Source organism: Leptodactylus fuscus, chromosome 2 (assembly GCF_031893055.1).
Source record: "Leptodactylus fuscus isolate aLepFus1 chromosome 2, aLepFus1.hap2, whole genome shotgun sequence".
Lineage (NCBI taxonomy): Eukaryota > Metazoa > Chordata > Amphibia > Anura > Leptodactylidae > Leptodactylus > Leptodactylus fuscus.
In genome coordinates, this window is record NC_134266.1 from 248,381,464 (window position 1) to 248,396,234 (window position 14,771).

At 43.2% G+C, this 14,771-nt stretch overlaps 1 protein-coding gene across 1 annotated transcript; it reads right to left on the minus strand.

Annotated features, from left to right (window-relative positions):
* Positions 1–415: 415 nt before the first annotated feature.
* On the minus strand, positions 416–14,321 carry LOC142195897 (NEDD4-binding protein 2-like 2). The gene is made up of 6 exons (XM_075265992.1): positions 14,250–14,321; positions 5,541–6,820; positions 2,773–2,897; positions 2,267–2,355; positions 2,086–2,162; positions 416–978 (listed from the first exon to the last, which is right to left on the minus strand). Exons 1-6 carry the CDS (start codon positions 14,313–14,315, stop codon positions 780–782), a joined length of 1,836 nt encoding a protein of 611 aa, XP_075122093.1. The 5' UTR covers positions 14,316–14,321; the 3' UTR covers positions 416–779.
* Positions 14,322–14,771: the final 450 nt, after the last annotated feature.

A 14,771-nucleotide genomic window follows, 5' to 3' on the forward strand; every position in this document is an offset into this window, starting at 1 on the left:
TGGCTGTGCTGCTTTTGTATTTTATATGTACAGTATTTCTCAAAAAAAAAAAAAAAAGGCAAAGATGTTATATATCCACGAGTCACCTTCTCAGACTTCCTACATGCAGGATTTCACAGAAAGGAGCCAAAATTTGTTAATAAAAGTATAAATGACACAAACGCCACTAGAAAATCAAAAGGGGTCCAAAGGTTTACTTACACTTTACAGGTAATTTGTAGGAAATGGACAGTATTTATATAACTTACCATTGTAAATCTGTACGGATTACGACATCTGAGACGAAGGATTTTATTTTTAGGAAAATAAATTATCGCTGTACATTTTATATAAAGACAAGTAGTGAAAATCTCATGAACAGAGGTCAGCGTTTCTTTTATTATTTTTTATTTTAATTTCTCTTTTTTAAAAAAAAAAAAAAATTGTTTAGGGAGAGTCTTAATTAAAAATCCTGTGCTGTTTTCTGACACTACAAATAAAATAGATGTGGATAAAAATGAGTCAGTGTGTGTAAAAAAGGGAACTTACCCTGAGAGCCTTAGTAAAATACAGACTGGCTTGTACCATAATGATCTTCTACCAGAAAAAGGGCAATGGCATTAAAACTGCCACAAACACTTCTGTGCCTCAGTAAATTCATAAATTAAAAATAAAAAAAAATAAAAAAATTGGGGTGGGGGGGTGCGTGTACTTTGAGGAGGGATATTTAAGCAGAAATGTTTTATCTGTCTAGTATCTCCCTCCTGATTCCCATGGCTGCTCAAAAATACTGAAGAGTGTTATTTGCTATGGAATGATGAGCTGTTTTGTGAACAGTCAACAGGGGCTCCCCACCTCGGCCGGGCCTCTGGAGGTGGGCGATTAGGGCGAACACGGCGGGGCTCCACTGAGTTCATGACCACATGGACAGTCATATCATGCTCAAACCGTTCCAACATTTGAGAAATCTTTTCACGTGGGACTCGGTGCGTGTTCCTCCTGAGGACAGAGAAATTACGTAATTGGTTTAACCACTAGCAGAATTGTGAATGCAGCTCTGGAGTATAATACAGGATCAGATAAAAATAGATCAGTTCTGATAATTAAAGGGATTCTATCATTAAAATCACACTTTTTCCCCTCAATCACATGTAGGAATAGCCTTAAGAAAGGCTATACTTCTCCTACCTTTAGAAGTCTTCTCTGCGCCGCAGTTTGAAAGAAATCCGCTTCTCTTCTGTATGCAAATGAGTTCTCTGAAACCCAGGACGGAAGACGACACAGGGAGAGGGCGTTCCAGAAGAAGATTGAGGCGTCACTGGAGATTTCTCTCACAGCATTAGGGACACCCCCAGTGCTGCGAGAGAACTCATTTGCATACAGACGGAAACAGGGATTTCTACCGAACGGCGGTGCGGAGAAGACATCTAAAGGTAGGAGAAGAATAGCCTTTCTTAAGGCTATTCCTACGTGTTAGCGAGAAAAAAAAAAAGAAGTGATTTTAATGATAGAATCCCTTTAAGTTATGCAATTTACTGTAGATTACAGAACCATCAATAACAGCTGAAGCACAAGTTGGTCATTACTTTTCCCCTGATGTGGCAAAGCAGTAAAAACATAGAACACAGCTTTCAAAAGAAAAGCCACATGAGAAGAAGTTCACCCCTCTATGAAATCCTTATGCTTCACGAGGTCATATAGAAGGGGTTACTATGACTTTAGAGGGGGTTTCCTACACAAAATTAAGTTGTAACTTGCAAATCAGCAAAGGACTGACCACACAGAGCCCCCATAGATAGAGCAGTATTCGCCGCACCATTAATTTCAATGGGAGTTCCTGAGATAGCGGATGTACAGTGCTTGGCTACCATTGGCAATCCTATTGAAATCAAGAGAGCAGTGCACGCACAGCCTGCCTGACCACCCCCCAAATCTGCAAGCTTTAACTTCCTTTTATAGAAACCCCCCACTAAATAGCATTCCCTTCAATATATCCTCTTGATCAGTGAGGATCAGAGCACAGTCGAACCCCACTGATCTTATGGATAGAGGATAGCTTTGTTTACTTCTAAGATTGAGTGACTGAGAACAGAGAGAAGATCTTACTTTTCCAGTTCATGAGCATCTTGTTTCCACCAGGTATCTGGCTCCAAGAATTCTACATCATATGCCCGGTCTACGGCCTAGAAAATAAAGGTATAAAAGTGAAACGAGTTAAGCTCATCAGTCTTCTGCTTGTACATTTCCTTGGATTCTTTATGTTCCAGTTTTTGTTCATGGTCCTCACCATCTGCACATACGGCTTCATTTCCCAGCCCTGGATATTCGTGTTATCGATAATAACAGGAGATCGGCCGTCATCCAGCGCTCTTCTGGCTGCAGGGATAATTCAAAGGTCACAAGATTCTTCACATTAGGTCATGATATTGAAAAAGTAGGGGGGGGGGGAGAGAAGGCAAATACATGTATAAAATTTAATTTATAAAATTTTAATTTATCCCTTTAAGGGTGCTGTTCAGACTGTGGAATTTCACCTCAAAAATCAGCGCCAAATTCTGCCTGAAATCGCTCTCCCATAGATAACAATGGAAGGCAAAGATGGAAGCAGGACACTAAACAAAAATAAGCGTCCTGCTTGATCTTGCTGCAGAGCCCATAGCACAAACCCTATTCATCAGAGCCTAGTCAGGGACAGAAAGCGGAGGCTCTGCTCTACACTATTAGCATAGCATACTATTATTTCACAATATATAAGCCATTCCTCTACAAGTAATACCCATATACATTACTCACCTCTATTCTGATTCCAGTTATGGGCATCCCCGAGCAGCACAACATCGTACGTGTATCCATTTTCTTGGCAAAAGTAATCATCGGTGCTGAGGACAATGCCGCCAGGAGACTCCTGGAGCAGAGTACTGTGAACAGAGAGAAATCATAGGGATATCATCTCAAAACTTACATGCAAGATATATTGCAATGCGTGGTGCTTGCAGAAAATAAACTAGCTATCTGGGACCCCTACAGATCCTGGGAATGAAGGGGCCGCAGTGTCGGTTTAATCTTGCAACTACATTTTGTAAAATTGTAAAGCCAGCAGCCATGGTGCTCAGGAAACTGCTCAGGGAGTCTGTAAGCCAAAATTCGGACTCCTTCATAAATGGCTGACAGAAGACAAAGCAGTAAATACGGTATATAACATACCATACATTATACAATATTAACTGTTTAAAAAAAAATAATTTAAATAATTTTATTTTGAGTCCGTAAATTCTTCCAGACTTCATAGCCCTTGTCTCTTAGATTTGACCTGCAAAGATGATGGCTGGGCTGTGAATAGGACAAAAATAAATAAAACTCTGGGAGGGGGAGACTGGGGGCTGGGTTCGCACTACAATAGTTTTCCATAACCATCTAGTCATGTATATCTTACCTGTCCAGGCGTGGGATGTAATACATAAGAATCCATATGGAGCCCTAGTCAATATTTTATATTCATTAATACAATAAATGTTCTAAACTCACGTGTGGCCCAATAATCCCAGAATTACAACAGGTCTGCCACGCTATGGATACTATTACATAACTATTAGAGATGAGCGAACACTATCCCAAACAGCCGTTTCAAATAGCACGCTCCCATAGAAGTGAATGTACGTAGTCAGCACGTGGGGGATTAAACGGCTGGCTGCCGGCCGCTTCCATTCATTTCTATGGGAGCGTGCTAATCGAAACGGCTGTTTCGAATAGTGTTCGCTCATCTGTAATAACTATGCCTCGGACAGCTTATAATTGGTCTGCCATACTATACTATACATACAACATGCACTTAATACATTACTCTTATCCATTACTATACATCTATATATGAACATTCACAACCATAGGTGTGCACAGTTCATGATGGATCACAACCAAGCACAGTATAGAAATACATTACCAGAATCAAGCACAGTAAGCACATTACCAGAACTTGTCCGGATTAGTACCTAGCACCCCAGTCAATCTGGAGGAATGCTGCAGCCTGTCTACTGTTTTATAATGCTATGTAGTTATTGAAATTCCTTGTACTCTAATGGGGCAAAGCTTCAAACAGACCATGTGACCAATGTATATGACATCACCTGAGCAAGCATTTCTTTCAACAGCTGATTGAAAAGGGTTTGACATCTGTTAAACCACCAAATCTAATATTAATGGAAAACTCCTTTAGGCTAAAGCTCCACGTTGCGGAAACGCATCTTTTTTTGTTGCAGATTTTGCTGTGGTTTTTTTTGAGCCAAAGCCAGGAGTGGATTGAGCAGTAGGGACAAGTATAAGAACCTCTCATATATCTCCCATTCCTTTGGTAGCCATTCTTGGCTTTGGCTCAAAAAAAAAAAAAGAAAAAAAAAACAAAACACACAGCAAAATCTGCAACAAAAAAAGCTGCGTTTTCGCAACATGGGACCCCAGCCTTAAAAAGCTAAAAAAAAAAAAAAAAAAGCCACACCCACACATTTGGGCAGATTTATGATTACTGGCACACTCTGCGCAAGAGGAAGTCCACCTTCCATACAGGGATATGGACAGTACTGTCAGGAGGGGCACGTCTCACAGCCCAGCTGCCAGGAACGCCCTTCTGACAGTGGGAGATATCTGTACCTGCAGCAAAATCTCCAGCCCCAGGGCACATAACGGGAAAGCCAACAGCGCGCTGAATTCAGCACACTGTCGGCTTTCTAACAGTACATAGAACTGCATGTGCTCGAGGACATGAAAGGCTTTCAGGCTATAGCCTTACATCACAAAAATAAGAAGGCCGTATATACTAGAGTATAAGCCGACCAGAATATAAGCCGAGACCCCTAATTTTACCACAAAAAAACTGGGAAAACTTATTGACTCGACTATAAGCCGAGGGGGCGAATCCACCATTGCAGATAAAAAGTCTGGTCATGTGTCATGGGCATTGCATCTTAACATTAATAGGCAGAGTAATTAAAGGAAGGTCCCTGTGTGTGTCACGTTATTGTAGCTTCCTCTCCTCCATACAACAGACATCTTCCATAAGACACAATGAATCCTGGCCACTCATCTGCAGGGGAGATGCTAAATCCTAGTGTGCTAAAGGACCTCTGATGACGTCATCACCAGTACCATTACATACCAGTGGCTACAGGCCCTTTGATGACATCACAGTCACGTGACCTCATGACAAGCCAATTACAGAGCAGTAGCACTAAAGGACCTTCCCCTTCCAGTTTTCTGTGCTCCGTGGACCCTGACTCATGTATGACTCATGAAAAATGTGCTGAAAAAGTCGGCTTATACTCGAGTATATAAGGTAAGCTAGAAAAACCTTTGCAGAAAAATAGAGTTTTTGTTGCGTTCTCAGAATTGAGAATTTTTGAGCCAAAGTCTGGAGTGGATTTAGCAGAACAGAAGTATTTCATTTATATATTCCCCATTCCTTTTACTGCCTCTCTTGGCTTGCCCCCCCCCCAAAAAAAAAAAAAAACCCACAAACAAACAAAAACACACAAGACGATCATGCAAGTAGCAATTCTTATGATACTAACCGAGCCAGCGTACTTTTACCCGAGCCAGGAACTCCTCTTAAAAGCACCATTTTCCTTGAACTGTCATCCTTGAACCTGCCAGGACATTGCTCATATGGCACATTAGCCGTCTGAGGTAACATTCTTTCACCAAATTGTCCATTTTCTGGTCCACAAATCTCATTCCGTTGAAGGTCTTGCCACTTCCTTTCAGCTGTGCTTTGTGAGAATGGTTTGTTATAGGGGGTCCCCTGAGAGGTGAAGCAGCTGCCAGGAGGTACAGGAGGTCTATGCCACGGAGGAGGCTCATTTCTACTACTGTAATTAAAATTTGGAGAAAGTTGTTGGGGGTGGACATTACTTGGCCTTGGAAAAGTCATTGGATAATTAAATCGTGGGGGTGGAGGACCATAAGGTACTATAAAAGTAGGTGGAGGAGGACCTTCAAACCGGGGAGGAGGTATTGCATGGTTTACAAATGTTCTTGGATGATAAGGAACTTGACCATCACGATAAAACTGATTATTAGGAGGTAGTGGAGGTCTATCAAGGTGTGGTCTAGGTTCTTCTCGAGCATGACAGGTAACCGATAAGTTTGAAGGTCCGAAAGTCTGTGAGGTAGGCACCTGGCCATGATGGTGGTTGGAAAGCCGAGTCGCTGGTGTCCTGTCGGAGTAAGGATCAATACGCTGCTTAACATCTACATCGGTATAGGTGACCTTGTTAGCCTGGTCATCGGCATCTAGTTCATTTAGCTCCTTGTAAAACTGGCGTAGCTCGTAGTCCATGCCATCCTTGCCTTTCGACTGACTGGCCAATTTACCCAACTGCACAGTTGTAATTCTGAAAGAAGAAGCAGCCGTTACATTATTTGTCACCTCAGTGACCGGTTTTTCTTGAGGTGAAGGCCGACATTGTGGTCCTATAAAAGAAGTACTGGTTCCTGAAAATATCACATCCGGTTTGTATTCAGCTTCCTCAACAAATGGATGCGGGCTGGTTTTATTGCAGTCTCTTCCATTGGCATCACCTTGACCCAGGTGATACCTCACATATTCTAGATCGTATTTTACATCTATAGCACTTCGACCTCCTTCACTTTCACATCGGTTGGACTGATGGGATTTTTCCTCCAAGCTGGTAGACAAACTCCATTGCTGAGAGTTAACTTCATGTTCTCTGTATAAATCAGTATCTCTCCGTGCCCATGGCGAGGAGTGGTCCGCCCTGGACTTTTTTAAGCAAGGTTCAACGATGGAATCACGCATGTGGTGTGATATGTTTTTTTCAGCATGAGGCATCTAAAAGGGGGAATATAGACAAACTCAATGAATAAACCTCACAATAAAAGCAACCTACACATTTGATACATTTCGTAATCTAACATTAGACGCATAGGTTAGGCGCAGAAATATTTGGACAGTGACACACATCTTCATGATTTGGGCTCTGCGGCCACCACATTGGATTTGACATGAAACAACTCAGATACAACTGAAGTGTAGATTTTCGGCTTTAATGAGAGGGACTGCACAAACACATCCTGTGAAAAGTTTAAGAATTGCAACAATTTTCCTACAAAGGGGCTCAGAACTAATTGGACAAATTAATATTACCATAAATAAAAGGTACATTTTTAATACTTTGTACAGAATCCTTTGCAGGCAATGAATAGTCATGTTCATGGGTTTCAAACTGAAGGAAATTGCCGTATTTCCGCCTTTGTGAAGCTTTGGCAGGCCTTTAGTGCAGCAGTCTTCGGTTGTTGCTGGTTTGTGGGTCTCTGCCTTTAGTACGGTCCCAAGCAGGTGAGATCTGGGGAGTGACTCGGCCATTGTAGAATATTCCACTTCTTTTCCTTAAAAACTCCTGGGGTGCTTTCTTCTCCTACCTTTAGATGTCTTCTCCATGCCACCGTTTGGTAAAAATCCCGGTTTTCATCGGTATGCAAAAAGAGTTCTCTCACAGTACTGGGTGCAAGAACTCTCCAGCAGCGCCGCCTCCATCTTCGTCTGGAACGGTGCATGCCTGCCAGCCACAAGAAAAGGACTGCTTACACTTACTGTGTGCGCAGTTGGCTTTGCCCGAGACCTAGAAGCTTGAACCAAGCTCTGGAAGAAGACGCGTGAAGAGGCCGTTCCAGATGAAAATGGAGGCGGTGCTGGAGAGTTCTCTCGCAGCATTGGGGACGCCCCGTTGCTGTTTGAGCGCTGGGGCCCACCCCCAGTGCTGCAAGAGAACTCATCTGCATACCAACGAAAACCGGGATTTCTACTGAACAGCGGCGCGGAGAAGACATCTAAAGGTAGGAGAAGAACAGCTTTTCTTAAGGCTATTCCTACGTGGTAGGCAGAAAAAAAATACAATTTTAATGATTGAATCCCTTTAAGAAAGATTAATGGCTAAACAGGGCTCTGTGCAGCTGACCAATGCAATCTGTACGAGTAAGCATGAATGAACAGATTCACAATACTCCCCATAAGCACTTGCTGCAGAAAACCATACAAACCTGCTCTAAGGATAGGGGCTACACGGCTCATATTGCAAGACCAAATATTGATCTGTCGCCCTGTGGTGACTGGAGAGGCATTGCAACCTAGGGGGATGTTGTAGTGTGAGATGTTTTTTTGCAACTGGAAGCCATGGTCACAGCATCCCCCAGAGAACACTGGACTCCATTCCCTTGTATCAGTTAATCTGCTGCAGGGTGACTAATATTTGGTTGCTTGCCAAGAGTTGCAGCCAAAGTCGCCATCTAACTCTAGCCTATAGACCTTGTTCACATTACGGCAGAAAAAGTGGATAAGCCCTTAAAGAGTTTGTGCAGTCTGATAGTACAGTAGGACAGAAGTCTGGAAATGTAATTCCCCGAGGTCTCATGCTCCACCGTCTATAAAGGGGGAAATTCAATCCTAGTCGTTGCAGTATAGTTCTATATACCGTATATACTCAAGTATAAGCCGACCCGGATATAAGCCGAGGCCCCTAATTTTACCACAAAAAACTGGGAAAACTTATTGACTCGAGTATAAACCGAGGGGGGAAATGCAGCAGCTACTGGAAAATTTCAAAAATTAAAATAGTCGGAGTTTTTGGATGCAGTAGGTGCTGGGGAAGGGGAGGGGGTGTTTTGGTTGTCTGTCTGCCCCTTCCCTGAGCTTGAGGACTGGGTTTTCTCTCCCCCACATGGAATTCAGCCTGGCTGACTATAGGGTATCTGCAGTGCTCCTATTAACCCCTTCCCGACGGAACAGGAGCACTGCAGATCCCCTATATTCAGTAGACCGGGCACTGTCAGACACAGGGATACCTAATGTGTATGTGTGTCACAGTCATGTTCTACTTTTATATGTGTTCTAGGGAAAGGAGGGATTTAGAACTTTTAATTATTCTATTTTTCTTATATTTTTTAAAGCTTTTTTTCTTCACTATTTTATAGGAGATGCTATACATTACTATTGCGGCTGGTCATAGATAGTTGTCGGTCAGAAGATGTTCGGAGACTCGAGTAATGACAGCACATTGATACCAATGAGCACCGTAATGCATCATTTGCCCTGTGGGGACGCTGCAGGCCTTGTGGGGTAATACTGATAGCCAGGTTATCCCATAAATCAAAGAATGCAGTGAAAATGTTCCCAGCACATCTGGCATTTGTATTCATAGGGCCCCAGTCTCCCAAGTGTCAGACGGGTATCCCTCTGGAAAACACTGGTATACCCATGTCCCCAATGGTATAGAACAAAACAGTCCGGGAAAGCAATGTATCTTGCATAAGTTTATATTTTCAGTTATATGGGAGCCTATGGGTTACCTACAATAACAGTCCCACACGTTGGAGCCTTGTGTCAGAGACATATGTTGGGAAATCCTGCAAGTGTTATGTGAACAGAGCCTTACATATACATGACTAATCCTAGATAAGACACCAGTCAGGTAATGTTGTACTATTAAATTGTAGGACTCTGTATCAGAGGTACATGGGGGCGCTATAGGCTGACCTTGGTAGTGGATATTTTCTGGTAGGTTCCTCCGGCTGTTTGTTAAACAGTCACCCGTGAGCTGCCAACATCTACTGTAATGTCCTTGTGCCGTGTGATGCCAGGCCTAAAGCATGCCATGCTGACTGTGCAATGTGTAACATGGCAGCGTAACTTGTCTCCAGTCATTTCCATAAGGCTGGAAAAATTTGCTTGGCTTTCTTCACAAAGAGACTGTATGAGGGGCATCTTCTGCACCCCCCACAAAGTAGGCTACTCTTAGACGAAATTCGCCAAACAGGGATCATTTTGCTAATAAAGTAAGGGAAAGGATCACATAGAAGTGAAAGTTTAATCCATTAACTAATCGGTTGCTGTTATATGACTTTTAGATAGGACAGGGGTCGGCAATCCCCAACACATGAACCAAGAGTGGCACGTGAGCCATAACCCCCTGACATGGCGGCTTCCCACCTGTGATGAACGATACTGATGATGGCTCAGCTTCTGGCAGCCACACGTAGTGATCCCCTCCAGAGCGTGGCAGTGAGTGGAGGACCATGTGACTATACACAGCACTCCGCCTTTATTAGTAAGAGTGCAGTGTGCTACTATACAGGAGGCTGAAGGACATGTACAGGTACATGGGCCTCCACTCACTGGCAAGCTATGGACAGGAGTGTTATGTGCAGGTGCCATTGGCTAAAAGAATGATCATCAGGAATAAAGCACAAGATAGGCAGGACTTTGTGGGGCACTAACTAACGGGCGCTCAATGGGGCATCATACTCTGTGAGGAACTTATACTCAGACACTATACTATGCATAGGGGACAAGAAGGGGCATTATACTGTACTGTATGTAGGGGGCCTGGCATTCTGCTGCACTTTTTGTTAGAATGTTTTCAGGTTCACACAGCTGTAATACTGAGATAACGCAAGTCTTGATATAACTTTTATATAAGGGTTTATGATGCTCATTATTGCACAGCACCAAGTACCTTATCCTTGATCTTTTTATTTAAAGGGAGTCTATCATTGGCTAGATAGTTTTTTTAAAATAATCATATTATATAGCCTTTAGAAAGGCTACTCTAGGCATACCTGTCATTCATTGATCCTCGCAGACGTTTTTTTAATTAACCCAGTTTTCTTCATATGCAACCTAATCTTCAGGGAGCGTTATTTCTGTTCCCCAAGTACCGTTGAGTCATCAGCTGCCTTCTTGGAAGACTATCCCCCTCCTTCTACACCTCTTTACTGCTTCCTTCAGAGCAGCTAGTCACGTACAGCGCATGTGCGAGATTTTAATTGCGCTGTACGTGACTAGCTGCTCTGAAGGAAGCAGTGAAGAGGCGTAGAAGGAAGGATCATCTGTAAGGCTCTGTTCCCATGGAGTAATGCTCCGCTCATTCTGACACGTAAACACGTGTCAGAGTGGAAGCGTTCAAAACAGATCCCATTCACTTCAATGGGTGTCGACTTACGGGCGCCACACATTGAAGTCAATGGGAGGCTTTTTAACCCATTGATTTCAATGTGTCGCACACGTGAGCTGGCACACATTGAAGTGAACTGGATCTGTTTTGGGCGCTCACACTCTGACACGTGTACTTGTGTCTGAATGTGCAGCGTGTTACTCCGTGGGAACAGAGCCTTAAGAAGGGGACGGTGAGAGACTGAGGCGGTTGATGACGCACAGATGCTTGGGGAACAGGGATAACGCCCCCAGTGCTCCCTGAACAGTAATTTGCATATCAAGAAAACCAGGTTAAAAATCAAAAACAGCTGCGAAGATCAATGAATGACAGGTATGCCTAGATTAGCCTTTGTAACGGCTACGTAAAAAAAAAAAAAAATGCTTATTTAAAAACCAATCTAGTCAATGATAGACTCCCTTTAAAAGGGCCTGCCATACAACAAAGGTTGCCTAGCACCTTACATTTATTGCAAGGCACACAGTTTAAAAAAAAAAAAAAAAAAAAAAAAAAACACACACAAACTTCATCATGACCCATCAGAAAAAAAAAAAGTCAGTTAAAGAAAAACAATGTAAGCGACTCCCACTGATGTGAATGGGAGAGCTGAGATGATTCCACTTAATCTGCCTGTAAAGAAACTCTGTGTGAACTTACCCTAAGGCCTAGTTCACACGGAGTTTTTTGGATCGGAACCTGAGGCGGAGGCTGCCTCAGGTTCCGATCCATAAAACGTGTTGCGGAACTGAAAGCAGGTGCACGGCACCGGCTTCCAGCTGCGCACCCGCCTCCGGATCAGGCTCAATGAATGGGCCGAGTCCGGAAGAGGGTGTGTCTTCAGGCTGACTCGCGAGGCGACTCGGCTGAAGAATGAACACCTCGCTTCTTTTTTCCGGGAGGCGGAAGAAACGGCTCCTGATTTCAATGGGAGCCGTCTTTTTGGTACGGGTTGTGAGGCGTTTACGGCCTCAAAACCCTGACCAAAAAACGCCGTGTGAACTAGCCCTAAAGGCTCGTACCAAAAAGGTGTGGTGGCTGGTGGGGGATATGTTAGTGGGATAGAGTCCCAATCCTTATAATACAATGAGAAAAGATCCCACTAGAATGCAATTAGTTGATTGAAGGTGTTTATTCACAAGAAGGGTACATATTGCTTGGTGTAGAATATAATCTGGCCTTCTTCAGACTCATGACAATTTTATGAATAGTAGAAAACACGAGGAGGTCTACAAAGACAGTGGTGAATCCTCCTAAATGTATGGAGATGGCATATAAAGTTGTTGGTAGATAGTGAATGCATACGGTTCATGCAGACAAACACTATCTACCAACAACTTTATATGCCATCTCCATACATTTAGGAGGATTCACCACTGTCTTTGTAGACATCCTCGTGTTTTCTACTATTCATAAAATTGTCATGAGTCTGAAGGCGGCCAGATTATATTCTGCACCAAGCAATATGTACCCTTCTTGTGAATAAACACCTGCAATCAACTAATTGCATTCTAGTGGGATCTTTTCTCATTGTACCCTAAAGGCTATCACATTCACCATCATCAGTTACAATGTAAGGGCTAGTTCACACAGGGATTTGGACAGCGCAATCCACGTCATAATCCTCCTCCATATGTAGATTGCTAGCCTTTTTTTTTTCTGCTAGCTGATTTTTTTTGCTAGCAGAGAAAAAGCAGCGACATGACCTTTCTTCAGGCGTTTTCTGCCTGAAGAAGGCAATAGAAGTGAACGGGAGTCGAAAACCGTGCGTTTTTTTGCAAAAATAAGCGACACTTTTTTTTTCAGCCCATTCACTTTACAGGAGGGGAAAACAGCCTGGCTTTTTTTTTTAAAGCTGTTTTTACACACAAAAAAAAAAAAAAAAAAAAAAAAAAAAAATGGAAAAGCTCCAAAAGCTTGGCAATGTCCAAAAAAAGCTTCCTAATTATGAAGCTCATTTTTCCGGTGCCAAAATAAGCCACACGTTATTTATGTGTGAACTAACCTGTAGTACAGGAGTTTTTCCTCGCCCAAAATTGAACATCACCCTGTATCCCTAGCCTTAAAGCAGAACTAAACTTTTGGACAACTTGAGTTTCTGGCAGTATGTGTGTCATTAATAGATTTTGTTATAGACTTTATTACCTAATTTTGGCTCCTTTCTGTGACATCGTCCATTTTTTCACTCTTTACCTTGTTCCTGTATTGAGAGCTGTTTTTAGGAGTAGGAGAGGGTCACTCCAAACAGTTATATCTTGGGTGTTATACACAAGGCCGCAGCGCTAGCTAAATTACTTTCAGACATATCGCTGGTTGTTAAAGCAGTCTGGATTGGGATTCTTAGATCACAGCCCCGTCCTCCGTACACAGTAACATTCATAGAGGTAGAAACAGATCTCAATACAAGTATATACAATTATACACAAATTATACTTGTATATTAGGCCCCGTTCCCACGGAGTAACGCCGCACTCATTTTGCCAATAAGTGATCAGCGAGTCTCACACCTGGGACATTGGCTGATCAGCTGTTTAGGGTCCATTCACACGTTGGAATTTGGTTTGCAGAAAAAGGAACCCATTGACGTCAGCGCTGAAATTCCTCACCATTTTCCTCCGTGTGAATGGACCCTAAGGGGCCCCAGCACCTGTACGAGCACCATTACCCCTCACAATTCACGCTGTCGGTTTCATAGCGGCCACGTCATGTACTTACAGCCGCCGTCCATATAAGCGAATAGCGTTACCTCACATGGCCAGCATAAATCATATCAGCCATTTACCTGGGAGTGTCGTGATACCGCCAGATACCCGCTGTCCATCAGCGATCCCGGGACCAGGTAAGTAAATGACTACACACCGCCCCTTTAAGGCTAGGACAACATGGCGCCTTGTAGTCACAGGAGATAAAACCACCATACGTTACTCTACCACATATATCCGACTGTACTGGATTTCCCCATCATTAATGGCTACGGCGACATCCGCCATGTCAGCCTACGATATGGCGTATAATGAAAGTAAATGGGTCAGAAGTTCTCACGGCAAACGCTGCCTAGCCCTCCAGTGAAAAAAAAAATAACAGCGTGACAACCAAGATGGACGCCACCCTGACAACCAGGGGACATGAAATGAAGAAACACAAACAATAATAAATACGCAGAGCTGTACTGACTGTGAGTGTGTACTAGTGTTTATATACTCAGAAAAAAAAATGGCCGCCACACGAGTATAACAACCAGGAGCACGTTATAGCTCGCACCGTGTGTACATTTACCTCAAGCGATAAGAGACCTCGGAGCGGCCGCCACATCCATAGACAGGGCGACAAGGCCCGACACATACTACTCCATCCAGCCCCGCCGCGCACTGACGTCATATATACAGACGCCAGGGATGCCGGGAAATGTAGTTCTGCGGTGACAGCTGTGGCGAGCCCTCATGGCTTATGTGTGTATACAGAGTGCCGGGCTGCGGGGCTCTACATGAGGGGATGACGGGTTTTTCCATATAGTTTTATTTCCTGTAGTTGTTTCACTTCAGCCCCTTCCCCGAATATTCCTGTCAGGATGTTTTATTTCTATTATATTTGTGTATTCCAGGACCCTGCACAGACACCCATGTTATAGCATAGTTATAATGTTATGGCTATGGATCTAGCACATATACTTACACCTTTTGATGTCTTATAAAGTATATTTTTGACACAATTTACAACGGATGACGTTACAAATGTGAACAGAGAGATTTCCGGCTCTAAGTCGACTTCTCATCCTGATGGCCTATCCACCAGAGCTGA